Source organism: Megascapheus bottae, chromosome 20 (assembly GCF_031878675.1).
Source record: "Megascapheus bottae isolate mThoBot1 chromosome 20, mThoBot2.hap1, whole genome shotgun sequence".
NCBI classification, from domain to species: domain Eukaryota; kingdom Metazoa; phylum Chordata; class Mammalia; order Rodentia; family Geomyidae; genus Megascapheus; species Megascapheus bottae.
This window is the reverse complement of record NC_143528.1, coordinates 21,913,122-21,939,557: the sequence shown is the minus strand read 5'-3', so window position 1 is coordinate 21,939,557 and position 26,436 is coordinate 21,913,122. Positions and strand designations below refer to the sequence as shown.

Sequence of the window (26,436 nt, the reverse complement as noted above, 5' to 3'; positions counted from 1 at the left end):
ATTTCACAGTGATCTTACAAATACTAAATTATTTTTGGAGAAAAAACAGCTTCTTAGATAGGCAAAATTATTTTATTTTTTTCCCCACCATCCTTCAGGTCCAAAAGGTAGAGCATAGTCAGTTTTCAGATGCGTATTATGCTGACATCATGCCAACCTTTTATCTTTACAGAGAGGCCAGTGAGACTTGAACTCTGAGCATAATTTGTAACAAGCAGGACTGATGTACGCAGAGAAGGAATGAAGTATGGATGTGAAAGAACGTAGGCCTTACTGCTCCCTGACCAAGAGCAGACGAGAGAAAGAACGGCGCTATACAAATTCTTCAGCAGACAATGACGAGTGTAGGGTCCCTACGCAGAAGTCTTATAGTTCCAGTGAAACCCTGAAAGCTTTTGATCACGATTCCTCGAGGCTGCTCTATGGAAACAGAGTAAAGGATCTGGTTCACAGAGAAGCAGACGAGTATTCTAGACAAGGTAGGTAACTGTTCTAGTAAAACAAGGCATGCCCAAATGTTGCTAACTTGCAGGTGTTATCCCCCACCCCACACACACACCCTGCGCCTGCCCTGCCAGGAATTCTGGCAGGATTGTTTCTGATTTTGATGTCCCCCTATTGGTTCCATTTTAGAGAATTAAATGGTCACACCATATTCCAATTTAGAAGTTAGGAAGTTGTGTGTGGCACACTGGCCCCCAGATGTGAACACTGACACAATGTAGAAAGGAATCTTACAGCTCCGTGTGTATAGGTGAGGTTTATGGTTCACACATGCCCATGCATTGTGAATATAAGCCTGGAATTCAAGTCTCTAGGGCTCCCTTGCAGATGGACACAGACAATGCTTTGATAGTTAGAATTGAACCAAAGGAAAGAGTCCATGGCAGAGGAGAGTCACCTGTCGTCCTAAGAATGATGATCCTAGATAATCTCATGATCTAAGCAGCCCAGCCATGCCTAAGAACCAATGTTATATAAGATCCTGACACCAAAAGGTTCTGTTTCATTGCTCCTACACAATGGAGCACTTTTAAATGACACCATAAAACATCTTACTTTCCTGTAACATACTGTAATACAGCTTGGTCATTTGCATAGGTTTGTTGAACATTTTTACATTTTTCTACTTACATATCCTACCAGTAAAATAAGGACTTCTGTAACTGTAGTTCACAGTGCTACACCAAACAATTTTCACACATAAGACAGTAGTCTATGTGAGGCATACAGAGTTGTATTTTGTTTTATCTACTACAGTCTTAAAGTAAAAAAAAAAACCTCTTACATTTTGTTTTAGGTATTACAAATTACATAATACTTCATGACCCTTTGCTAATTAATCCAGAAGTGAGAAAAAATTAAGCATCAGTAATACAGAATATATTCATTCTTTCCTAATCAACCTGCAGACCGTGTGGCTCAGAGTTTGATATTAGGAAGGAATAAATTTGAGGATAGGTGATAGGGGGCAGGTTGTTCAGAAGTCTGAAAGTTTCCGTGATTCTTTTCCCCTCCTACATTGTAGAAAGGGCCCTTGTAACTAGATTGAGATGGTATTCACTCACCAGAATCACTTTGCATCAAAGAAAGTTCATTTGATTTTCTAAAAATAGATTTTCCCCCTTTAGATCCCATGTTAATACTAGTGTCAGATCATATGAAAGGACAAAATAGCTTAAAGTTGTCAATTTACTGAAGGAGAGCGATAGAAAATAAAAAATTGAGATAGGAACACTCTGCGGAAGACTTCACTGGACCATGTGCTATTACTCCACACCTGATTTTTCCATTCCATATTATCTGTACAGCTGAAAGAAATGACCCAGGTACATGTTTTTCACCCATTAAAAAGAAAATCGTAGGTGTCATATAGAAATTTGTGCAGTCAGACCCCAAGTATGATGCTTTGCTTTGTGTTGAAACAAATCTCACTGTTGCTGTGCCCTGGGGTTGGGGGAGGACAGTGGGGTTCTCCACGTGGTGGAAAAAATAGCAACACATGTGGCAGATGCATAGACAAGGTTCATCTCCACCCCAAGCAAGCATTTCATTTTGGCAGAGCAGAGGATGCTTCAAGAAGGTTAAAAATAGCACACTGAAAATTTTCACCTCCTAGGCAGCGTTAATCCAGTGCATACGGTTGGTTGTTGACGACATTAGAAGCACCATCTGTGGAAAACCCTGGAACCCAAGCTCTTAGGGGACCAAATAGTACTATTACTCAGCTCCTCCTCCGAAGCAGGGACTGGCTAAGGAAAGGGACAAAAGAAAGAGAAAGTGAGCCAGGCGGCAGATGGAGACCTCTTGTTAGGAGCTGGATGGAGTAGTGAGAAGTAGTTGAGAGCAGAAGGGAAAGGAAAGGCAGCCATGCAGGGGTTGGATGACAGGCTGGGGCTCACTTGACAGACTTGTTCCTGACTCAAAATGTATTACAGCATCGGGGAACCTGTCACTATTTTAGCACACACGGACTGATGCCTTTCTACATGAAGTGCACGATGCAGGTTGTAGGAGATAGGCCTCCTTATTTGCTTCCGTTCAGAGATAGAGACATTTAGGGTTTGGCGAGCCTGTAGCTAAGTGCACATCAAACTGGGACTTGAACCTAAGCCAGTCAGTCTTTCTCTACTACTCAGGCTTTGTATCTGTGCCATTGCCAAAGTGAAATGCAGGCAATTCAGTGTAATAATTGCCCCCCTCGGCTTACTGGAGTTGATTTTCTTCTATTCTGTGTTAAAATGGTGATGGTGTGAATACAGAAAAGTGAGCAACCAGAAGTTATATGAAGGAAATAAAGCGGATCTGATTTTATAATGGGGTGGGTGAGGATGAGAGAAACATGACAGTTTTCCTTCCCTGTGTCTGGATCTGGGAAGTGTTGGTCATAGGAATGGTAAGTATAGGAGAGAATGAATAAGGCCAAGTCTGCTATCAGATTATGTTTTTCTTGAACAAGCATAATGAAAAAAAATCCTTCCAGGCTTTCATTTTCTTTGAACCTGACAAATGTCAATTTTCCCTCACTGACTGTTATGCTGTGAGATTAATTATTTAATTGACAAAATGTGCTTCTTGCCACAGCTCCTGACATCATACACATATTAAAAATGAAAGATTAAAAATATTAATAGTAGCCAGAGATCTTTGAAACCATTCCAAAGAATCATGCTAATTTACCTTGTCCAAAGAGTTTTTAGTCCTGGATTAATTTATACCTTGAATGACAAAAGGGAAATGTCATGTTAGCTGGAAGAAGGACTGAGAAGAAACCCCTGTTAGGGAAATTACATAGAGAGTCGAAATGGAGAAAGTGTGTTAGGAAAAAAAATATATATATATATAAACCAATTTTCTGGCATATCATCAAACTTGATTTTAGTCATTTTGTGTGGCTCACTGACTGGCAGGTAACTACTGTTAATTAGATGTTGTATTTAGATACTAAAAAGCAGGGGTTATTTCATCTTCAGTGGTGCGTAATGTGACTGATTCTTGCATAGATGTCCTCTCTCCCAATTTAAATATCTTCATGGGGTTTGCTGGTGATGGAAATAGTTTTTCTTTCAACAGCTGTAGAGCTCTCAGTAGGTGTGATGGGTTTGGGGTAACAATAGCGTGTTTTACATTCTTGGATACTATTTTCTTTGATTCAAGTTTGAAGGGAATTTATCCCATCAGGTCTGAAATACATTTCCCCATACAACAGCTGCATAAGATCATGCCACAGTTCTGAAGAAAGGATAAAAATGAAAGATCTCCCCACCCTACCCCTGCTGTAGCTCTTTGTGCCAAGCTCGTGCCTGAAATATGCTTATCAAAATCCAATGAGGAATTTTGACCTACGGGTGGAATTTTGAAAAGATGTAATGTCTGCAAATAATACTTTCATTCCTTTGAACCATAAGTGCAAGGGGGGAAAAAAAAACACCTTTTAGACAGTCTTGATTCAATGTGCTAAAGAGTAATCTGGTGTTGAGATTGTGAACTGCAGAATTCTTAAATGAAAAGATTACAGTCTAATCTTAATTTCCATAAGGGAAATGGAGAAGAAGGTTATTATTTTTTATTTGAAAATCAGCATCCTATCTGTTTTTACATAAGTGACATAGAAAAAAATTTATTTGCAAAGATGCAAAAGGATGGAGAAAGGCAGATTGACAGACCAGTTGCCAAATATGACTCATGCCAGCTTCCCTAGCAGTGTGGTTCCACCCACAGAAGCCCATCTTTTGGGATCTTGCCTTCTCTTCCATCTCCCCATCATCAGCCGTGACCAGCAGATCCCACAAATATTGTCTATTCTTCTCCTCTCATGACATAATTGCATCAGGATCAGTTCAGGTGTAGTTCAGGGGATTCTGGGGAGAGGGAATGAAGACCATGTTTGTGGGCTGCATCCTGCGTCCTTGACTTTTAGTGTTTGTTTGATTTTTCAGTTATACTGGTCTTTGAGTATGCTAGGTAAGCAATATGACATGAAGCTACCTCTCCAGCCCTAGTCCATCTTTTATATAATATCCCAGATATAAACCTGCCCCTTACCAAAAAAACCTGAATATTACAAGACTGCCTGTAAACAGGTATCCAGGATTCTGGCATGGTTAGTGGCCTGAATGATATCTCATCCTCCACTTCTCTCAGCTGACTCTTTCCATCATCTGAGCTGAGCAGTGATTAAAGATGCAAAATCAAGCATGCAAGTGAGATCTGAAATCTCTTAGGGTCCTAAAGGACTAGTTGAAGCAGGTACATGTCCCTTTGAGAGCTCTGAATAGAATAAAGATCATAAAGAATGTAATAACTTAGTGTTTTCAGAAAGAGGCTGGGCTAGCCTATCTCTCTCAAGGGCCATACCTGAGTGAATGTCACTTTACAGGAGCAGCTGGTTTGCTGTATCCCCTCAGAATCTAGAGAAAACGAAACAGTTGTGCTCATCCACTCAATGTGAGGAGAATGCCTGACTTAGAAAGCAGGGAGTGGAAAGATTTGTCCTTAAATTCCATCAGGATTTTCCACTGTCTCTGAATGAAAGGAAACAGCATGCTTAATGCTACCTAGCAAACAGGAAGTAGATGGAATGAAGAAAGACCAGGAAGCTCATAATGGAAGCATGCAAAAGAGATAAGAGAGAATATATGACTCCAACCAAAATAACGTATTACCATGACAGCCATTACAGAAACCTAACAACAGCAACAGCAACAAAAAAGAAACCCAAGAAATCCACCAGTGAAACCAACAATGCCAATCAATCAATCAATCAATCACTAGTGATAGAGGAGCCATAATTTACCCAGTAAAAATCAAAATAGGTAGAAAGGTATAACCCAGTGACACGGCATGTGCTTAACATTTTCAAGGTTATGTATTCAATTCCCAGACATCAAAATACAAGTATATAGACAGACAAGACTTGCTAAAATATTGGGGGTAAACATGGTTGAAATCTAAACTAATGGTTTTGAAGAAATACCCCACACAAAAAACAAAACAAAATTAAGATGAAACACACACACACACACACACACACACACACACACACACACACATCACCAAGCACATCCTAGAAAAAGGATAAAAGATATTTTACGAGAAAGTACAGAAAGGGAAAAAAGGAAGTTAATTTCCTTGTAACTGACAAAGATAATAAGACCAATAATGAATTTTTCAACAACAGTTGAGGCTTAAAGACAATACTTAAAGATTCGCAAGAACCTCCACCCAGGGATGCAAAAGACATCATTTCTTACTGACCACTAGAGCTCAGGATTGAGGCTCTGAGGACAAAAGAGCAATGAACAAGAGGAATGTACACATGTATTAACATTCTACTCAAAGAAGCAGATACGTGTATATTCTTTTATAGTCCTAAAGGTGAAAGGACAAGTAGAGTATGATCTGATGATAATGTAGGGACATATGAACTTTCTCTTTGACTCCTTGAAGTTTTAATAAGTTGAGTGCATAATATAAACTGACAACAAACCGATAATCACACGTTTATTAACATATAATCCTATGAGAGTCATGCAAAGTATGAAACTCAAAGAGCCAGATGGTTAAAGCTTAAATAGCATTGTAGACCACAGAGAAAAGTCTGGGCTTGGAGCCTCTGCGGAAAGTGGTGAGAGGCTTGGGAAGACAGGAAGAAAGTGCACAGTGAACAAAAGCCACTTTGCTATGCAAATAAGATCCTTTAAGTAACTTCACTCCAAGAATATATGGTTGCTTGTGTTTGTCTCTCTGGAGGAAATATCGGATCTCAGATCTTCTCCTCCATAAATTAATATTTTCTATTTAGAGAAATAGGGATCCAGGGATTCCTATGTAGGGATCATGGACAATTCCATTTCCTCTGTAGCAAATGCCATTAGTCAGATAAGACAGATTTGCAAGGCCTATGTATTCAAATTGTTCTCTGAATTCTTGTACCTTCAGGGGTGCAGGGGGTCGGGGAGGATGTTTCTTTCCTCCAGGGACAGGAAAGAAGTAAGTCTCTAATGAGGATCTTATAACCTGCTTTGCGGGTGGGGGGGGAAGAATGTCTGAAAGTAACCTTCCTAGGTTTTATGTCTTGCTTCAACAGAAGGAGAGAAGAATCTTTTTACTTTTGTTGTTTTCTCAGTTGCCAAGATGCTCTGTTAGGTTATTCTGAACCCATCAAGATCATTCATCTCTCAAAAGAAATAATACATATATATGTATGTTTATGATGCAAATATTCAGTGAATATCATAATAATGTACACTGTAATATTCATGGGGAAATATCAACAATGAGAGTTATGACATAGGAAGAGAAAAGAAGAGCAATCAGCTTTATGGCATGTATAGAAAAACTGGAAATGGATAAGGAACATAGTAAAAGAAATCTTAATGAAAGCTAGACCTAAAAATCAAACTCCAATAAATATTTGGGGGGAAATGGTAGGGGGAGTTTAAAGGATTCTAAAATCTCAACTCTTCTGAAGAGGGAGAGAAAGGGAAATGGGAAATAGAGCTTTTGCTTTGGTAAAGGGATATAATTGCTATCTTGCATTCATATAATAATGAAAAACATGTATTTGAATATGAATGTGGGGAGAGGGAAGGTAGTCATTAGTGTAATGAAAAAGGCACAGTGGACCTACCTAATTAGCAGAGGGAAAGGGAATGACTAGCAATCTGACCAAATTAGCAAAAACAGCTCCCAGGAAAAAGAGGAAACCAGGAAAATCATGAATAATCATAAAACAAGATGGAAGGAATCAAATCTTTACAACGTACTGCATGAAATGTAAATGTACTGAATTTTGACATAGACTGTCCATTTGGTTCACAAATTCGATTAGTATTAATAAGAGACACATGGAAAATGCTACAAAAGTAGTTGAGAATGAAGAGATGCCTGGTAAATGAAAACAAAAGGAAAAGAGAATATAGCATTATTATTACTGTTAGGAAAGGTAGATTTTATTTTTAAAATTTCAAATTGGGCTTGGAGGTAACAAAGTGGTAGTGTGTAGTATTTTTCAGATTCTGGTATCGATCCCCACACTTACAAGTAAACCTAAATAATCTTTAAGCAGAATAAAGAGAACTCTTAAGTATATGACAAAACAGAAACTGTACAGAGAATGAGCACTACTAAAACAACACAGTAGCTAAATTTCTAAAGCAAAAACTATTAGAAAAAAGTCATAAAAATCAATTTTATGTAATAAAAATTACTGTTTTTATGTAATAATAACTAACTCCTCTATATATCACCCTGACAATAAAATACAATAAAAATAGTAATAGTAATAGTAGTAGTAGTAGTAACAAAATTAAGATAAGAAAAATCACACCAAGGATAACTATGACCCTCAGTAATGATATGAAGCAACAGAAAATAATGGATATAAAATCCTCCTTTCAGAATTTATGGCAGATAGTAAAAGTTGTAATCATAGGGATAAATGTACTGCTAAGGAATCCATTGAAAGAATGCATACCAACAAAGAAGACTTTCACTAAAAATTTGAAGTATTCTGAATAAATTGAGGTAAACCAGAAATTAAGAACAAAACTAAAAACTGCATGAACTAGTTAGTTCATATGGTAGAGAACCAACTGTGATAGAAAATACTAAGTGAGAGAATGGGGCCCTGAATTGAAACCCGAGTACCAGTATCCAAAATACAAAACAGTAAAAAAGCTCATATTTTTAAAAGACTAGTAAAGTGCAGGACCCTTTTCATGATCCTAGTTAAGGAACTATTAGAACAAAAACAAGAAAAGAGGCTAAAAAGACTAACATTTATGTTTGAAAAACATAAAGGACTTTCATTTATCAGAGAGTATTAGAATATGTATAAAATTTGGTAAAGCCAGTCATCTCATTAGAGGCCAGATAGGTAATTGAAAGAGAGGTGCCGTTAAAAATTGCCAGATAATTTTCTTAATGAATTTTACATGATCTTTAAAGACAGGCTAACTCTAATATTTTAAGAAAGTTATTTAGCACTACACATAACCTCCATCTTAAAGATGTGTAGAGTCAAAACTCATGAAGGCATCGTAACCTTGATGAAAAAAACTTGATTAAAATAATGCAAAGATGATATATGTGTCATAATTGTTTCTCAATATGTTAGTAAAAATTCTAACCAATTAACCACTAGAAATCTGGAAGTGGCACTGTGGCCCAATGGGAAAAGCTCAGGGACAGTGCCCAGGCCCACAGTTCAAGCCCCACGACCCACATAAAAAAAGAATGGGGCTTCTTTTCTCAAAATTATTACTTCAAGTCTTTTGATGTTTTGGTGATTACAATAAGAGGAAAAAAATTAAGTAACTGCTATTTTCGGGAAAAAGGGAAAATCAGATCTTTGGTTCAATACCTGGTAAATTAAGATTATGCCAGGTGCTTCTAAAAGTAATCGAATAAAATTGGAAGTGAGTTCAGTACCTGAGTGAACACAAGATAAATAGATAGATGACAGAGTTAATGTATCATAGGAGCAAGACTGCAGATTCTGGATCCAGATGACTTGTGTTTTGGATCCCAGCTTTGCTATTCATTAACTGAGTGGCAGGATACCTACTCTTGGCCAACAAAACTTGCTTAGACAAATTACTAGTTTTCCTCTTCTTCAATTTTGTTTTTTCTCTTTTCTATTTTTTTTTTTGAGACAATCTTGCTATGTAACCCAAGCTGCTTCAGTATTTGGAATCCATAATTTTCACCTTCTGAAGTGCTGGGATAGATGAAAGACCCTTCCATTCTCTCCTGTGTAGATTGAATTGCATACATAAAAAGAGCAAATAAATTTACACTGCTTAGAATAATGTCTGATATCACTTGTGTTATTATGAAACCATCATAATATATTTTAAGCAATATTTTACATTTAGAAATTTTAAAAAATCCTATCACAGAGGCAACAAAGACTGAAATTTTATATAAGTTTTATAAGCACAACAGGGACCCAATGTAAAGAGATCAACAGAGTATCAAAAGACAAAAGAAGATCAGAATGAATAGAAAGGTGAAAAGACTAAAGATGTCAGTTCTCCCAAAAAGGAATGCATATAAATCAAAGGTATTAAATAACAATCAAATGATTTAATTTAATTAGTGTTAGATTATGAGTAGATCAGTCTGAAATTCATAAAAGAAATCCTTAAAATGAACATTGTGAGATTAAAATGGTCTTACATAATTTCTAAAATACTGTGAAACCCTGCGGTTATATCTGCACATCATCAAATACTAACATTTAGCTCATCAGAATGTACTAAATGTTCAGAAACAGATCTGAATGTATAGGAAAATTTAACATAAAACAATTTTTCGTTGTTCAGTAGGATTTGATAAATGGTGCTGGCACAACTGGTTATCCATCTGGAAGAATATGAAATTGGACCCATATCGCTCAGTATATTCAAAAATAAACTCAGATGGATTAAAGACAAATGTAAAAAATAAAGCACTAAGAATTCTAGAAGTTAATTCGGGAGACTGAATAGTACAGGCAGGATGAACCGTGAACAGCAGAAACTGCAAACAGTGACTTACACCCCTAAGTGAATTATTTCCTTAACAAATAATTCCAAATGTCGAATGCTCAGAGATCTAAAGATGCTACGAAAGGCCTGGGTTCCTTCTATCTGTTTTTGGCTCTGCCATCCTTGGCATGTGGCTTTTGTCGTGTGGATTCCCAGGTGGACCCCTGGGTGGCTGCCATGCTTTCCTGTTCCTGTTGAAATCAGAATGAACACAGGTGAGAAGGGCTTTCCTCCACATTGGGCTATTTCTTTTCACTCCCATGAGACTCCTTCCTACAACTATCTTTTTTCTTTTTCCAGAACTGTGTTTCATGGCCATTCTTAGCTGTAGGAGAAGGGGAAATATATACTATTTTCGATTTCCAGTCCTTACAACAGAAGGCAGCAGGGAAAAAGTGGCTGTGAGAGCTCTCAGCCTGGTCCTAGGACTGTATATGTACCCTTCCTTTTTTCTTTTTGTGCAGCACTTTTTGTTCTAGGGCTTGAATTTAGGAGTGGCTGATTGCTGTCCCTTGGCATTTTTGCTTATGGCAGATGCTCTACCATTTGAGCCACAGCTCCATTTCCAGCTTTTTGGTAGCTAATTGGAGATAAGAGTCTCATAGACTTTTCTGCCTGAGGCTGCCTTGAAACTGGGATTCCCAGATCTCAGTCTCCAGATTAGATTATAGGCATGAGCTGCTGGCCTAGGGGAAATTTTATTTCTAATCCATGTGGCATGTGTCCAACTTATGTCTATAAAACACTAAGTGACTCCAAATGGAAAACAGAAAGACAAACAACCATGTAGAAAAAAAAATGGGTGAATAGACAATTCACAAAAGAAAGTTTCAAATAGCTAGAAAGCAGCTAGGAATACAAGCCTGAACCACCAGCACCCAGCCCAGAGCCTTTTTGCTTTTCCGTATCCTTTTGCTTTTGATGCCAGGGTTATCAGCTTTATCTCATGCTCTGCTCTGCTGCCTTTTCCCTGCCTCTATATACATACCATTTTATTTTGTAGGAAAGAACCTAGTAAAACTTAAACATGTTAAAATGCCCCCATACTCAATAGCTGGTCAGGTCTAGGACTAGAAATATCAGAGTTGCACCAAGTCATCTTTCTATTCTACCTTGTCATCTTCTTGATTTCAATACAAAGCTAAACATGTCGTAGAATGCCTTCACAAACTTGAAGTAGATAAAAATATTTTAGAGATGCTATTAGAAATATGAAAGAATAGCCTCATAAATTAGACTTCATCAAAATTAAACAGACAATACTTTTCAGAAAAGTAAAAGGCAATCTACTCTTTGGGAGTATACAGTTTATAATAAATATAACGTGCAGAATTAATACTAAAAGATAAATTAGTTTGCAAATGGGAAAATATCGTCTAACAGAAATATCATTAAAGATACATGGCTTTCTATTACGAACAAGAAAAAGTGCCAAATTAAAACAAAATGTGGGGCCGGGAGTTTGGCCTACTGGTTGAGTGCTTGCCTAGCATGCACGAAGACCCGGGTTCGATTCCTTGGTACCACATACCTAGAAAAAAAGCCAGAAGTGGTGCTGAGGCTCAAGTGGTAGAGATCTAGCCTTGAAAAAGTCCAAGGACAGTGCTCAGGCCCTGAGCTCCAGCCCAGGACTGGCAAAACAAAACAAAACAAAAAAACAAAATGTGATACAACTTACCCAGTAGAATTGAAAAAACTAAAAATAATCAGAGTGATCCAGACACCTATGGCTCACGTCTATAATCCTAGCTGTTCAGAAGGCTGAAATTTGAGGATTGCAATTTAAAGCCAGTCTGCACAGCAAAGTTCATGAGACTCTTTCCTCCACGTCATCACCAGAAAACCAGAAGCGGAGCTGTGGCTCAAAGTGGCAGAACACTAATCTTGAGCAAAAAAGCTTAGGAATAGCACTCAGGCCCTGAGTTCAAGCCCCACATCTGCCAAAAAAAAAAAACAAAATAAGTAAATAAATGTGCATTATGTTCATGTGTGAACATTTCATATTAAAACTTATCTTTTATGCACTGAAAAAAATCCAGCACAGTAACACATACTTATAATCCCACAAGGCAGAGACTTAAAGATCATGAGTTCAAGGGCAACCTGGGCTACATAGAGAGATCCTGTTTAAAGAATCAAGTCCTATGTAAGCAAAAGCAAATGAAAGACCCCAGTGCTAATATCATTGCTGATCTGTAATATCAGTGGCACAACCACTTTGGAAACTGGCCATTCCTTATATAAACTTAAATACAACTCCTCTAATCTAGCAGTACATTTGAGAAGTACTGTTCAAAGTAAATGGAAACTTTATCTTCATAGTCACATTATCCATAATAGGCTCTACTGTAAAATCACCGCATATCTATATATAATAAAATGTAGTGGATTTGTAAACTAGAACGTGACTTGTCCATACTAAAAGAGGTAAAATCATGGATGTACCTAAGAAACACTCCCATTAATCAAAAGGACCCAGAATATGAAGTCTGGTATTCCCTTTGTATAACATTCACAGAACTGACAAAATCTCTCATCTGAGCAAGCAGAACTGTGGGTAGGGATTGCTTAGAGGGCAAGCTGGAGATGTGCCAGGTCTGGTTTGGGCTTGTGGTGGATGCATTTCTTAAAACGTATGGAAGTGTCTGCTTTAGATCTGTGAATTTCACTGCCTATGAAATGTACCTCAACAAGAACATTACAACACATACAAAACTAGACATGTCCAAACATCTGTAGTTAAGCGTGCAAGTACGGGTGGGAGGGGAAAGGACCTATGCTATTGGTCTCATCCAGCTCTCATCTAGGGTGAGATTCCACTCGGGGCTGTGGGTACAGTCACATGGTCTCTACTGAGCCATAACCACAACCCTGTCTTAAAAACAGCCTCGGCCACAGAGGTTTTGCTGGATAAAGACATTTTTCCCATTGTAATAATAGTGTATATGACATATCCAGTACTGCACAGAGAGAATGAGGAGCTGCTGGCAGATCTCTAGGAACAAGCTCTTCAAACAGTTTCATCACATTTCAAATTTCAAATGACCTGTTTACACTCTTAGATACAGATTGCTTGGAGAAGTCATTTTACTGCTAGAATATTACTAAAATGCTCAAGTAACTTTTAAGTGTTTCTATATGCTATTGTGTTTCAGATAGGTCAAAAGAACTTAATCTCTCTTAAAATATAGAACATGAAGATTATAAATTTTCAACTGTTACCTCGTAGCATTGAAGAAATATAAAAAATAGTGTTAATAATTCCTTTGATTAAATACTAATTATGTTTCTGCACTATTTTTACTGCTGCGTTGGAAGTGAAATGAATTACTTTTCTTATTTGTCCTTAGTTTTTTTTATCTGTATATTTTGCACTATAAAAATATATTAAGGCCTTAGTCCTGTTGGCAATGGTGAAAGAGGAAGACTCAAGAGCCAAGAGGAAAAGACTTTTAATTTTCAAGACTGAAATTTGGTTTAGTCTTTAGAGTGAAGAATGAGACTAATCCTGTACTTCCAAAGAAATATGACCTTCTGGTCTGACCATTCAACACTTGATACCACCATGACTTACCAGCTCGACCCCACATTTCTCATTTCCCCACTGCTCTGCAAGCCTTTTGTCACCAGACAAACGTGAAAGGAATTCTAACCCCTTTTCCATGTTTTCTGAAATATCACTGCTGAAAAAACATGTGGTATGTATATGGGTGTGTAGTTTTGTAAAAGCAGACAAAAAAGCTTGAAACATTCATCAGATCCACTAGGCTAATTACTGCAACTCCAAAGTTTATTACTTTCAAACATTAACTGCTTAAAATGATTCATTTAGAGATCAAAATGATTAATCCTTCTCAGTAACTATAAATGTCAGCGGCAGGATTAAAGGATTTAGGTGGTCATGTGTACTCAACCTTAAATTTCTGTACTAAAGACACAAGTTAAATGGCTTCGGTTTATCATTGTTTCATGTTAATGTTTTTCTCTTTAACTCCCTCTTTTAGCTCCCCTGCCTAACTGATTGTTAACTAATTTTGACTGTTAAGTAGGCGAAGGCTTCTTTCTGGGTTGGTGGCCAACCTGCTTTGTAGATTACCTACCAGAAGGTGTGAGCAGATAGATGTAGCTTAGAGCCCTCCTTGGGACACAGTAGGGGTAAATCCTTCCCCCTGCCTCAGCCTTTATTGGTCCAATGTCTTGAGCCCTCGGCTTATTGCTAAACTTGTATCCTGTTTCGTGCCACGTTGCCAATTTTGGATACACATTGTGAATCACTGTGGTGCTGCTTCAGTCACAATTATTAAACACCTGCTGCTTCCTGCCAAACCAGACACATATTTATACCAATACCTACTGCAGTCTGACTATCAGATACCAGCAGATATGTGGTTGGGTGTATTATCATCTCAGGGTCTCAGACTGTTTCGAAGGAATAATTGCTAAATCAAAATAAGAGGCGAATTTAGTTTTATTCAAAACAGGCTTTTGATAAACATTTTCAAATGATTGCTCTAATTGCAAATAGTTGCTGAAATTGCCCTTTTAAATAGTTGAGTGTGTACATCCTTCAGCATCCAAGCTTGAGAGATTGCACTCTATCCATAAATCACTGGAATTCACTATCTAATTTTTTAAAAAAACTTGTTCAGCCTCCATGTGTGCCTCTTCTGGAAACTTCACAAGCTTTTAGTTGAAGAAAATGCATTCTAGTCCCGCTTTCCCGGCTTTTGAAAATACCCAAGATTCTCCCTTGTCACCCACCTTCTCTGGTTGACTTTGGGACCCAACCTCTGATTTCCATGAGGCAGAGGTGACCCATTGAAGCTTCACTCCGATGGCTGCAGAGGAGTCACCCTGAAAACACGTCCATGTGGCTGGCCTTTTAAGTAATACATATGGCTCATGGGGGGGGGGTCATCCTGTGTCCTTTGGGAATTGAGGGTTATCAGTGTTTCTTACAAGACCCTTCCAGAACAGAAGCAAATTATCATAAATGTATTAACAGAGATGTCACAGAAAAAAAGGGGCCTTTCAGAAATGAAAAGACCTAGGAAAACTTGCCTGATTTAGGGTTGTAGACATGTGAGTAGACACAGATTGTATAGGCACAGATTATATATAGACACTCTATATAAAATAGAGAATATATGTTCTCTGTAATATAAAATACATAATATATTATGCAGAAAGGACCTACTTTATGTCTCATTTGACTTTGTGTTTATTTTTCAAAATTGGCAGAAGGCTACCTTCTAAATTTGAAGAATACCATATATATTATATATATAAATTATATGCAATTTTAGTGTAATTCTTCTCACAGCATTAAAATATATAGTGCCCATTTTTTAAACATTTCATTGTAAAGGCAATATACAGAAGGTTTACAGTTGCATAAGAAAGGTAATGAGTACATTTACTTTTGACCAGTATTAACCCCACCCTCATTTTCTCCCACCCCACCCACACCGTCTCCCTACCTCACATTGTACAGTTCATTTCCAACATAGTGTCTAGTGAGTATCACTATTGCATTGGTTTACTCTTTGTCCCACCATTTCTGTAATTCACCTTCAGTTCCCAAAATCAGAAAAACTTATATATAAGAGAAAGGGTACAGAAATTTAAAAAACAGTGACAACAAGGAATAAACCAAAGTGGGAGTGGGAGAGAAAACAAGAAATAACCTCAAGCAGTAAACACACACACACACACACACACACACACACACACACACACACACACCCCTCTCCATTTCTTGGCATCCCTTTCAATAAGCATCATATGCACATAGATAGCTGCTGTGCTATGGTAATGAGAACATCTACTTTTCCTGACCCTTTTTGGGAAAAAAAAATTCTGGTTTTTGTGACTCACTTCAAGGAAAGAGAACAGGATAAGGGCAGAGAGACTTTGCCTCTGATGGTTTTCCATTCTTTTTCATTTCAAAATATTCAGCAGAAAGTGTCGTTCTTGGGGGGATGATATTTTTCTTTTCTGAACCTCACTATCAGTATGTGGTTTGGGATTTGTTTGTGTGTGGGGATCTCATATTACTGTTCCACTTTTTCACTCAAGGTTGGTGCTCTACCACTGGAGCCAAACCTCCAATTCTACTTGTTTCAAAAGATTAATTGGAAATAAGGATTTCATGGATCTGTCTAGCCAGTATAACTTTGAACCAAGGGTCATATATCTCATCTTCCTGATCTGTGATTGTCTGAATAAGTCATCAGTATTCAGCTGGGTCTGGGATATTATTAATCTATTAGTATTTAGTAAGTAGGTGAAATATTGCATTTTATGTATAGCTTAAAATGCAATGGGAAGGTTCAGCTACTAAATGTTAATTTTTAAATTTTGTAAGATTCTTTTTAAAAGATTATCTTTCAGTAGTTATACAAAGGAGTGGCCATTTAGCAAAGCAGTTTATGAATGCAGTGCATCTTGATCAATGTTTTTAAATGTGTTTTTATGTAAAGCCTTTTAAGTCAAGACTTATATCTTTGTTCAGGTTCCTATTGAAGATCCAACAACCAGTGGTCTAATTGCGACAAATTTAAACAAGAGAAGGATTAAAAATGCACTAGAAATAAATTATGTACTAGGAAGTAAAGCTACAAGTTCCATGTCCACTGTTCTGTGCTCTTCTCACTGTTTTGCAAATATACCTCGAGGAAGAGGTGAGCCTGTCTATTCCACAGGCTGTGCTAAGATACGTTTGCTGGAGTTGAGCATTTGTGTAATGGTTGATTCATGACAGAATGACATTCCATATCTGAGAGTAAATAATTTCATTCAAGCTCATAACAACTGAGGAAAATAATTTATAAAACGGGAAATATTTTCTTTTCCTGTTCATTCTGTTCATATTACTCCATCTTCCTTTGTGTGGGGGTGGGGGAGACAATGCTAAAGCTTGTACTTCAAATCTGTAGGCAGATACTCTGTCACTCAAGCCACATCGTCAATCTCTTTTCGTCTTTTGAAGTGAGTTTCTGTGTTTCGTCCTGCAGCTAGCTTGGGTCATGGTCATTCTCCCTATGCCTCCCATGTGACTAGCATTATAGACACAGCCACGATGCCTGGCTTACTTTCAGAGATGAGTCTTACTCACTTTTTGCCTGCACTGACTTCAAACAACCATCCTCCTACCACTCACCTCTTGGGTAGCCGGGGTTGCAGCTCTGAGCCACTGAACTCAGCTTTATCTGTCCATTTTTATATATGAATTTTGGAGAAAAGTAGGTAGTTTCTCCTTTAAAACAATATATATTTGATGAAGGTAAAGAGAAGCATAGACTTGGAAGAAAAATAATAGCCTTATGAAAATCTTCCACTTCATCTCTTGGAAATAAAGAAACAATGACTTTTAAGATACAGCTTTTCTGAGAGAACATTATATTAAATATTATAATTAAAATTGTTGTGTAAGGGCTCTTAAGCAGCAAATTAAGAAAACACACTTTCAGAAATAAGATAACCTTGGATTATTTTTCTTTCATATATATACATATATATGTAGAGAGAGAGATCAAAATGATTATTTTTCATATATATGTATATATATATATATATATTTCTATCTGCCAATCCTAGGGCCTGAACTCAGGGCCCAGGTACTGTCCTTGAGCTTTCTCAAGGCTAGTGCTCTCCCCTTGAGCCACAACACCAGGTCTGGCTTTTTTTGTGTGTGTGGTACCAAGGAATCAAACCCAGGGCTTCGTGCATGCTAGGCAAGCACTCTACCAACTTGGCCACATGCCTGGGCCTTTAATATATTGTTGTGAGTTATTTTTTCTTGTATTTTTCGGGGGCAGAGCTTTACTCTGTCACAGAGGCTACTTGGGAACTCTTGATCCTCCTAACTCAGACTCCTGCTTTTATGTGTATAATTATTGAAGTAATTATCACTTAAAAAATTAAAAGCTTTAATGTACAAAGTAATAGATTGCCCTCAGGAACAACTTCTTCTAAATAAGCCATCATGAAAATTGAGTAAGAAAGCTTTCCTCATCTTTATTCATGGTTAAAATATAAGTATTTATGTAACTTTTCTGTTTTCTCTTGTACTCTACTTTGCTTCTTTCGTTCTATATAAAGCATTGTTATACTGAAATTACCTATACTCTTTCTTACGGTGTTGAGACTGTAGAGTGTTAGAACAAACACTTGCCTATTGAGAGGACAGAAGTTGAATCCGCAGTTTCACAAAATAACAACAAAACCATAAGTTCAACAATTACATTATCTGTTAGTTCTCTTTCTTAGGTTTCTAAAGTGTTAACATACTATACACACTCTTCTGCAAGTTACATTTTTTACATAAAATACGATAGGCATCACTCCATATCTGAAGATATACATCAAAGCTCATTCTTTCTGTTAACCACCTTTTATAGCAGATGTGTAGAACTTGATTCTGGGAAACATTTGGATCAATCCAATTTTTTGCTACAATGATGTAGTAAATACTTTTTTCAGTGTAGGATCAAGTGATTTTGCTTAGATATGATATAGCCCCCAAAATAAATAATCAGAGCTAAAGACTTGAAAAAACAGTGATTTTTTTTATTTGTATCCCTTCCCTAGATTTAATAGCAATGGCCTGTATTCCAAACACTCATTACAAACTTCAGGATGGCTTGCAATGTGGTAATGAAGAGAACCAATAGATAATTAGTGTTGCTGAGAATATGAAGAAATGGGAACCCTCAGCCAGTTTTCATGAGAACAGAATGGAGCATGTTATGTGAAAGAGAGTTTATCAAAGGTTAAACCTTTAGTTTAACCAATAAGTAAAACATATGACTCAGCAAGTCTCCTAGATATTTACTTTCCCAAGAAAAATATATGTCCTCAGAAAACCATAAAGAGAACTGATCCTAACAACATTTTTATAATATCCAAAAAGTAAAAACAACCCAAATATCCATAAACTAATGAATGAATGAATGAATAGTATATTCTTACACTAAAATATTACTCAACCATTAAACATGGAGTGCTATTTTATGCTACAATGCTCTTGGACTTTGAAAACGTAGTGCTGAATGAATGCCAACATGTTGTAATATATTTATAACATCTAAAATATACAACCTACGTAAGACAAGTAAATCAGTGGTTAAGGGCCGAGAAACAGAAAGTAATTGGTAAGTCGGACAGAGCTGATAATTGTCAGGATGTGTTCTTTTGGGGTAATATTCCAAAATTTATTATGATCATAGTTGAGAAACTGACTATATTAAAAATAACTATCAACAGCATACTTCAATTGATACATTTTATTAAAAAAAAAGAAGTAAAAGTTATCCTGGTTCTGCTGGTACAAGTCTGTAATCCTAGCTATTCAGGAAGCTGAGAGCTGGTTCAAAGTCATCTTGGGCAGGAAAGTCAGTGAGACTCTTACTTGCAATTAAGCAGCAAAAAAAAAAAGCCAGAAGTTAGAGGTTTGGCTCAAGTGGTGGAGTGCTAACCTTGAACATAAGTGCTTAGTACAGTGCCCAGGCCCTGAGTTCAAGCCCCAGAACTGGAAGAAAGAGAAAGGAATATTAAATATTAGAAAATCTAAACATCATAGAGGGGAGAAAGTATCTTATACTCCTGAGAGTATAGTTGGAGAAAATACTTTACCTTCTAAATATGTTATCACAGTTATTTTTCTCTCCCGCTCATACAGAAGACATTATTTTTGTGTCTCCTACTGGCAATCATTCAACTGGCAGCCTTATGAACTCCCTCTCTGCTCTCCCTGGGTTCTGGGCCTTTCATTTATTTAGGGAATAGTGTGTTTTGTGCTAACCTCATTTGAAGTATTTGTATACCATCTTTTCTGTTTTGTCACATATATAACTTACATTTTAAATGTAAACTTTAAAAAATTGATACAGCCTAACTTGTGTATATGTAGCTTTTCTTTTAGAGAATTTTGAATTTATGAGTGTCATAAAACAAAAATGCTTAATCAAATTCAAGATAACCTTGCATTTTAATCACAATGTAGTCTATCCTTAGATATGCCTCGTACTTGAGATTTATAGTTTTGGTACTGTTTCAAATTGTAATGGGAAATTCTGCTGTTGGCTCTGCTGATAAACGTTACCAAAATTTGGAATGCAGGAGCTAAGTACTTATTTGTCAGCCTTAGCCAAGCAGAATTAATATTAAGATGGGGAAGAGCAAAAACATACGTTGGGTAATGCTATTAAAAGAACATAAGGTTTTTCTGAAGAAAAGTGGAAAGTAAGAAGAAAAAAACTGCACTATTAGATCCTGAACCTGATTTTAAACAGGACTGGTCCCAGGAGTGGCTTCCCAACCTTTCTTTGCTTCTCTATTTTGCCTACGAGGCTTTCCTAAAACAAACCGTGTCTCTCACCTCCTCCATTTCTTACCCACCATCTTTTCTTCAAGTCAAGAAACTTTCTTCTCTCCATCTTTTCTATTTGTCCAAGCTACATATGTGTTTTATTAGTATAATCTTACTAAACATTACTAGATCGTAGGGATTCATCCTAGACAAATTTGTTCTAGTTAAATAGTTAGATCTTGCCAAGGGAATTGGCATTAAAACAAGGGCTCCTAAAATGGCACCTATAATTGGAGCTATTTGGGAGGCTGAGAAACAGAGGATAATGGCTTGAGGTCAGCCCAGACAGAAAAGCTCATGAGAGCTTAATGCAGTGGCATGGACTTGCCATTCCAAGCTACATGGGTGGCTGTGGTAGGGAGAGCCTATTTTCCAGGCTGGCCTAGGGAGAGCCTATTTTCCAGGCTGGCCTAGGCAGAAAAGAGGTTCTGTCTCCATGGAGGGAAACTGGGTGTGAGAACATGGATCTGTGGTGATGTCAATAATTATGGGAAGTCTAAACACTGGTGAGTAAATGGCTCTGGCATTTGCTCCAGTGGGAAGTAAGACCCTATCCCAAAAATCACCAGTGAAAATCAGGGTTTGGAGGCATGGCTTCCATAATCAAGTCCCTTTTGTGTACAAATCTCAGACTGGCAAAGATCAATATATCCTAAAAAGTCCTAACCAAAGAGGATGAATATCCATGTAAAGTGTGGAAGTAGGTATTTGTAGAGGATGATTATTACTTAAGTAAAAGGTAACTTTGGTGGTGAGGTGGCAAGTGATTTGAAAATAAATCTTTCCCCACTGTTAAATGATATACCTCTCTGTGGTTATTAATTATATCTGTCAAATCCTTGAGCTTTCTAAAGGCTAGAGCTCTAGCACTTGAGCCACAGCACCACTGCTGGCTTTTCATGTGTGTTTGTGTGGTACCAAGGAATCAAACCCAGGGTTATGTGCATGTTAGGCAAACACTCTACCACTAGGCCATGCTCCTGGCCCCAAGGTATTTATTTTTAAGGCACTTGCCCACATTTAGATAAATAATCCCTGGGTTTGGGGGTGTGTGGCTCAAGCAATAGAGCACTGGGCTATTTAGCAGGAGTCTTGAGTTCTATCCCCAGTACTACAAGAAAATAATAATTTAAGAAAGTGACCCACGCCATTTCTTAAACCAAGTCATGAGAGCCCCAAAAGATGAAAATTAGTAGTGAAGTGTTTTGGAAAAAAATTGTGAGAGGCTTTGATGTGGGTCCATGTGAGGCCATGTTTAGTGTTCTTCCCTCCAAAATAAAAGTCGACCTTTTAAAATCAGGAAAGAAGTCTAGCAGATGTGTTCCTGCAGGTGTGTTGCTTTCCGGTTTGAATTTCACAAAAGCCCTAAGGAGAGATGAGTTCTTGAAAATGCTGACAGGACAGGGTCAGAGGTTCTAGAGTTTGGAGGATGATGCGATACTTAGCTGAGGAGTAAGCTGGGTTTACATACTTGGAAATCAGGCAGGTTGCAAGCTAGGTTTCTGCATCAATATGGCCATAAGGGGGACATGTTAGTAACTTGGAAAGTGTTGTGGGTCACAGTTCAAGGATTAGAAAGATCATTTCTTCGTACTGTCTTTTAACTTTTCTCTTTTGAGTCTTATGAGCATCTGTTAAAATAGGAGAGCAGCTCATTCTTCTTTTGAAAGAGTCTACCTGTGGCATGGTGATATTTAAGATGTTTAGATCTCCCCCACATTTTAAATGTGACCTGGAAACTTATGCACAGTAATTCCACTAGCTTCCACAATGAAATTGTCCTTATTTAGGCTTGCCTTTGAGAAATGAAAGCCACACTTTTTTTTTAATTTCAGGCAATATTGCTGACTTCCTTATTGTCCAGAAGGAAGAATTCTTTTTCCTTTTTTTTGACACCTTTTTGGTTCTGATGGCTATTCCCATCTTCAGGATAAACACTGATTTGCTGCTATTTTTTGTAGCAACCTATTTTCATTATTTATAAGTATCATTGTTGAAATTTATTGGGAAGTCTGACGAGATAAGGCTGATTTCAACTTCTGATATGACCACAGCAATAAGGCAGTTAACCACACTAGTTAAAATGTACTGAGACCCAGATAGGGTCTTTACAACCATATATTCACAATCTTGTATACCATGTTTCACTGACCTCCTAGAAGAGTTAAGGCATTGTTTTATCACAAATTTATTATTTGCCATTTTAAAAATTACACTGTTTCCCATGGTAGCAATTAACTTTAAATTGTTCATATCAGAGAGAAATAGGCAAATTAAAATGCTGAGCTATGTAAATGCTTCATTTTCTTAAAAGGTTGGCTTGAGTATTTACTTGTAAATCAGTCTGTGTGTACTGTTATTCCTTGTATGAAGTTGGTTCAGGTTGGTATCTAAATCTCAGACTCTGCCACAGTTGGACAATAGATAAGAAATAGGAAAGCCATATATCTGCATCCTCCGAGCAAACATTTTTCTCACCTCTTCTCACCCATACTAATATAAAACAAATGTGAGACTTCACCAATAAACAGAAGATTGCAAAAGTCATTAATAATAACCGTCATTTTAAAGTGTCATCTAATTTAAACACTTTTGCTCTAAGTTATTGCAGTGTCATGAGTTTCAGTATGCTCAATTTATTAGTAAAGGCCTGCAGAGTTCACAGCCATTTATTCTTCAGGGAACTTGATTTCATCATTAATTTTTAAATACATCAGACTCTGACCGTATTTTTAGTGCGTACTTTATTTACAAAAATCGGTTTACTCTGATCAATACAGAGGTTTCCAGGTGTTCATTACAGTGAAAAGTCTAGAAAGTTAAAAATACTCTGAAGTGCACTGCACTTTTTTAAGACACTGAAAACTTGAATGTATAACACACACACATACACACACACACACACACACACACACACACACACAGAGTGCATTTACATTGTTTCCTAAAAGTAAACAATAAAACGAAAATAAAAAATAAAACCATTACTGTTTTTTAAAGAATGAACAATCTATCCATTTTTAGCATTTATGCTGAGATTATTATCATTGGAATTACAATTCATTTTAATATTTCACTATTTGTGCCTACAACCACTTATTCTTAAGGGAATTTTTTCTTAGTTTTTTCTCCAAAAGTGACATCTGGGTAGGAAAACATATCTGAAGACTAAAAACAGGTCAGGGGGCACAGTTTTGACCATTACCATTGCCTTACAAGTCTGTTCCAAAAAATTTTTCCATTAGTAACGAATCCTTTCTCTGAGTTAGTGTTCATAATCTGGCCGCTGGGCCATAAGGGCTGATGGGTTTAGGTAAGTTTACAGAGGATCTCTGAGCTGGAGCCAGTAGACCTCATTCAGCATTAGGATCCCCCTCTTCCCTTAATTGTACCCACTTGAACAGGTGTCATGAGAAGCCAATGTAAACACCTGATTCTGACAGTGAATAGGCTAGAATGCTTGAGTGTTTGTTTCAGAGAGATTTTCTTTAAAAAGTAATAATAATAATAATAAGCAACTAAGCTGAAGCTAACACTAATCATATACTCACTAGTTGTTCTTTTTCTCCCCCTAATTAGGACAGAATTTTACCCTAAGGCAGTTAGGAGTTTGTGAACCAGCAACTCGAAGAGGACTGGCCTTTTGTGCGGAAATGGGGCTCCCTCACAGAGGTTACTCTATCAGTGCAGGGTCAGATGCTGATACTGAAAATGAAGCAGTGATGTCCCCAGAGCATGCCATGAGACTTTGGGGCAGGGGGGTCAAATCAGGCCGCAGTTCCTGCCTGTCAAGTCGGTCCAACTCAGCCCTCACCCTGACCGACACCGAGCACGAAAACAAGTCCGACAGTGACACTGGTAAGTTTCTTTTTTCTTTTCTTTGCTTTTTTTTTTAGACTTACTATATTGGCATTCAGGCTGACTATGATTTGTGTTTTCCTTTTTGCTTCCTCCCATCTTTCTGTTTTAATGCAGTACAACCCAAGAAATGCCCTTGAATATATTTTTCCTCATAGAGGGGAGGAAATCAATAGTTGACATCAGGTGGTTAAATTATGTAAGCAATCTATGAAATGTTAGCTATAGTTTTGAAAAGCACTTTAATCTCAGGCTATGTCACCTGTTAGCCTTGGTGGTGTATCAGACCAAGTGTTGATAAGGTTTACCCCAGAGCCAGCTTGCAATCAAAGATGTCTTTGTAGATTCCTCTTGAAAAGTATCTTAAAGAAGTTTCAGAATCTTAGAACAGATGAGGAAGCACACAGAATAGATTATTAACAAGGCTCAAATGATTGAAGATCAAATTTTATCATGCTTTAAACTTCGGCGTTGATGAGAGCAATTGGTGCTTGGTAAAGAAGAGGGAGTTGTGGCCTTTGATGTGCTTTGGGAACTGGATGACTGTCCAATTAAATCCACATACAAAAATTGGATTTAAGGATACCCAAATATCAGCTTTACATATTGTAAGCTGACTTTGCCATGCCAAAGTCAGTGATGGGTACTTCTGTCAGATTGAAGGTGTGGAAATAAGATTTAAAAAGTTAATTTATTTGCGATAATAAATTCAAAAGAACCCTTAATTTTTAATTAGTGTTTCTCCTTCAACAAAATGGAACATCATGGGGCCAGGAGTTTGGTCTAGTGGTAGAGTGTTTGCCTAGCATGCATGAAGACCCGGGTTCGATTCCTTGGTACCACATACATAGAAAAAAGCTGGAAGTGGTGCTGAGGCTCAAGTGGTAGAGTGCTAGCCTTGAGAAAGTCCAAGGACAGTGCTCAGGCCCTGAGCTCAAGCCCAGGACTGGCAAAAAAATGGAACATCAGGACCAACTTTTCAGAAAACAACCAATACATTTATCCTTCAGTTTTTAATATTAATGGTATACCTACAGTTCCAGCCTGGTTTATTTGTGCTGTGTGTATCCAATGCATCACAAAGCAAAAAACAAAAACAAAAAATCTTAAAGTAGAAGAATCGCATGACATATGAAAAGAAAGATGGTGGTATAACCCGTTGTTAACTATTCACTGAACAACTTGATCCACATACTTTGTAATAGTATTGTAGATTTGTGGTTAGCTTGCAGTTGCAGTTAATAGTGGATGTTCTGTGTAGGGGTTTCCCAGTGCTTGCTAGGTATGTACCCACTACTGACTATTTGTGGAGAATGAAAGTCTAGTTTAAACCATTGGAATACTTTAGTGCATTAAACCCAAGTCAAGATCAACTAAAACATACCACTGCCTATCTTCATTTTGGAGGTGTAAGTTCTTGGTAGAGTTTGGCTTTATCCTAGCCCCAGTCAAGAACAAGAAGAGTTCTTTTGGACAAAATGAAACTTACAGTCTGACTGCCAACGTTTCCCTCAGCTAAACCATTCATATAAGTAAGTTCTATGTTAATAGTTTTCATAGAAGATTCAGAACTCATTAACCTTAACTACTTATAGTTTGGTATAAATATGTCTTATCTGTATTCGCTGTGCAGAGCACACCTTGAGCAATTGCAGGTACATTTGGGTTATTCAAATAGTACATTTTATTTTGCTAAAATATACAAAAACTAACTAAATAAATTAATTAAGAGAGGATGCAGTTGGATACTAAACTTGCTTCTGATTATTCGCATCTGTTTTCACTCATGTAATTATTCATGTAATTATTTTTCACAGTGGATCAATTTGCCCTTTCCACCTCAGATTTTTTGCATATCTTTGCTCTGTTGAATAACGAGTATATTTGCTATCATAATTATGTTGATAAAATATAAATTAATTTAGTCATCTTTGAAATTCTATTAACACTATCTCATGGTATATTCCCAGCATGTGCCGTTACTTCTTTCTTTCCTTCCTTCCTTCCTTTCTTCTTTCCTTCCTTTCTTCCTTCCCTCCTTCCTTCCTTCCTGAAAATGCATGGCAAACTGTAATCTGTTAGCTTTACTTAATATCTAAAGGTTGAGAACAGAGGCGTAAGGTGTGAGTTTCTCACGCTACTGCATGTTTCCATTTGCATCATTATTGGATT

The 26,436-nt window shown here is 37.2% G+C and overlaps 1 protein-coding gene across 7 annotated transcripts in view; it reads left to right on the top strand.

Moving 5' to 3' along the window:
• Window positions 1–207: 207 nt before the first annotated feature.
• Tenm3 (teneurin transmembrane protein 3) overlaps window positions 208–26,436 on the top strand; it is a 435,030-nt gene continuing 408,801 nt past the window's right edge. For 4 of the 7 annotated variants that reach the window (XM_090354160.1, XM_090354159.1, XM_090354158.1 and 1 more), the window contains exons 1-2: window positions 208–479; window positions 23,986–24,264. In XM_090354160.1, the coding sequence (XP_090210286.1) occupies window positions 248–479; window positions 23,986–24,264 (511 nt within the window). In that variant the 5' untranslated portion in view covers window positions 208–247. The remainder of the gene's footprint in view (window positions 480–23,985; window positions 24,265–26,436) is intronic. The other 3 variants (XM_090354163.1, XM_090354162.1, XM_090354161.1) reach the window with 1 other exon arrangement.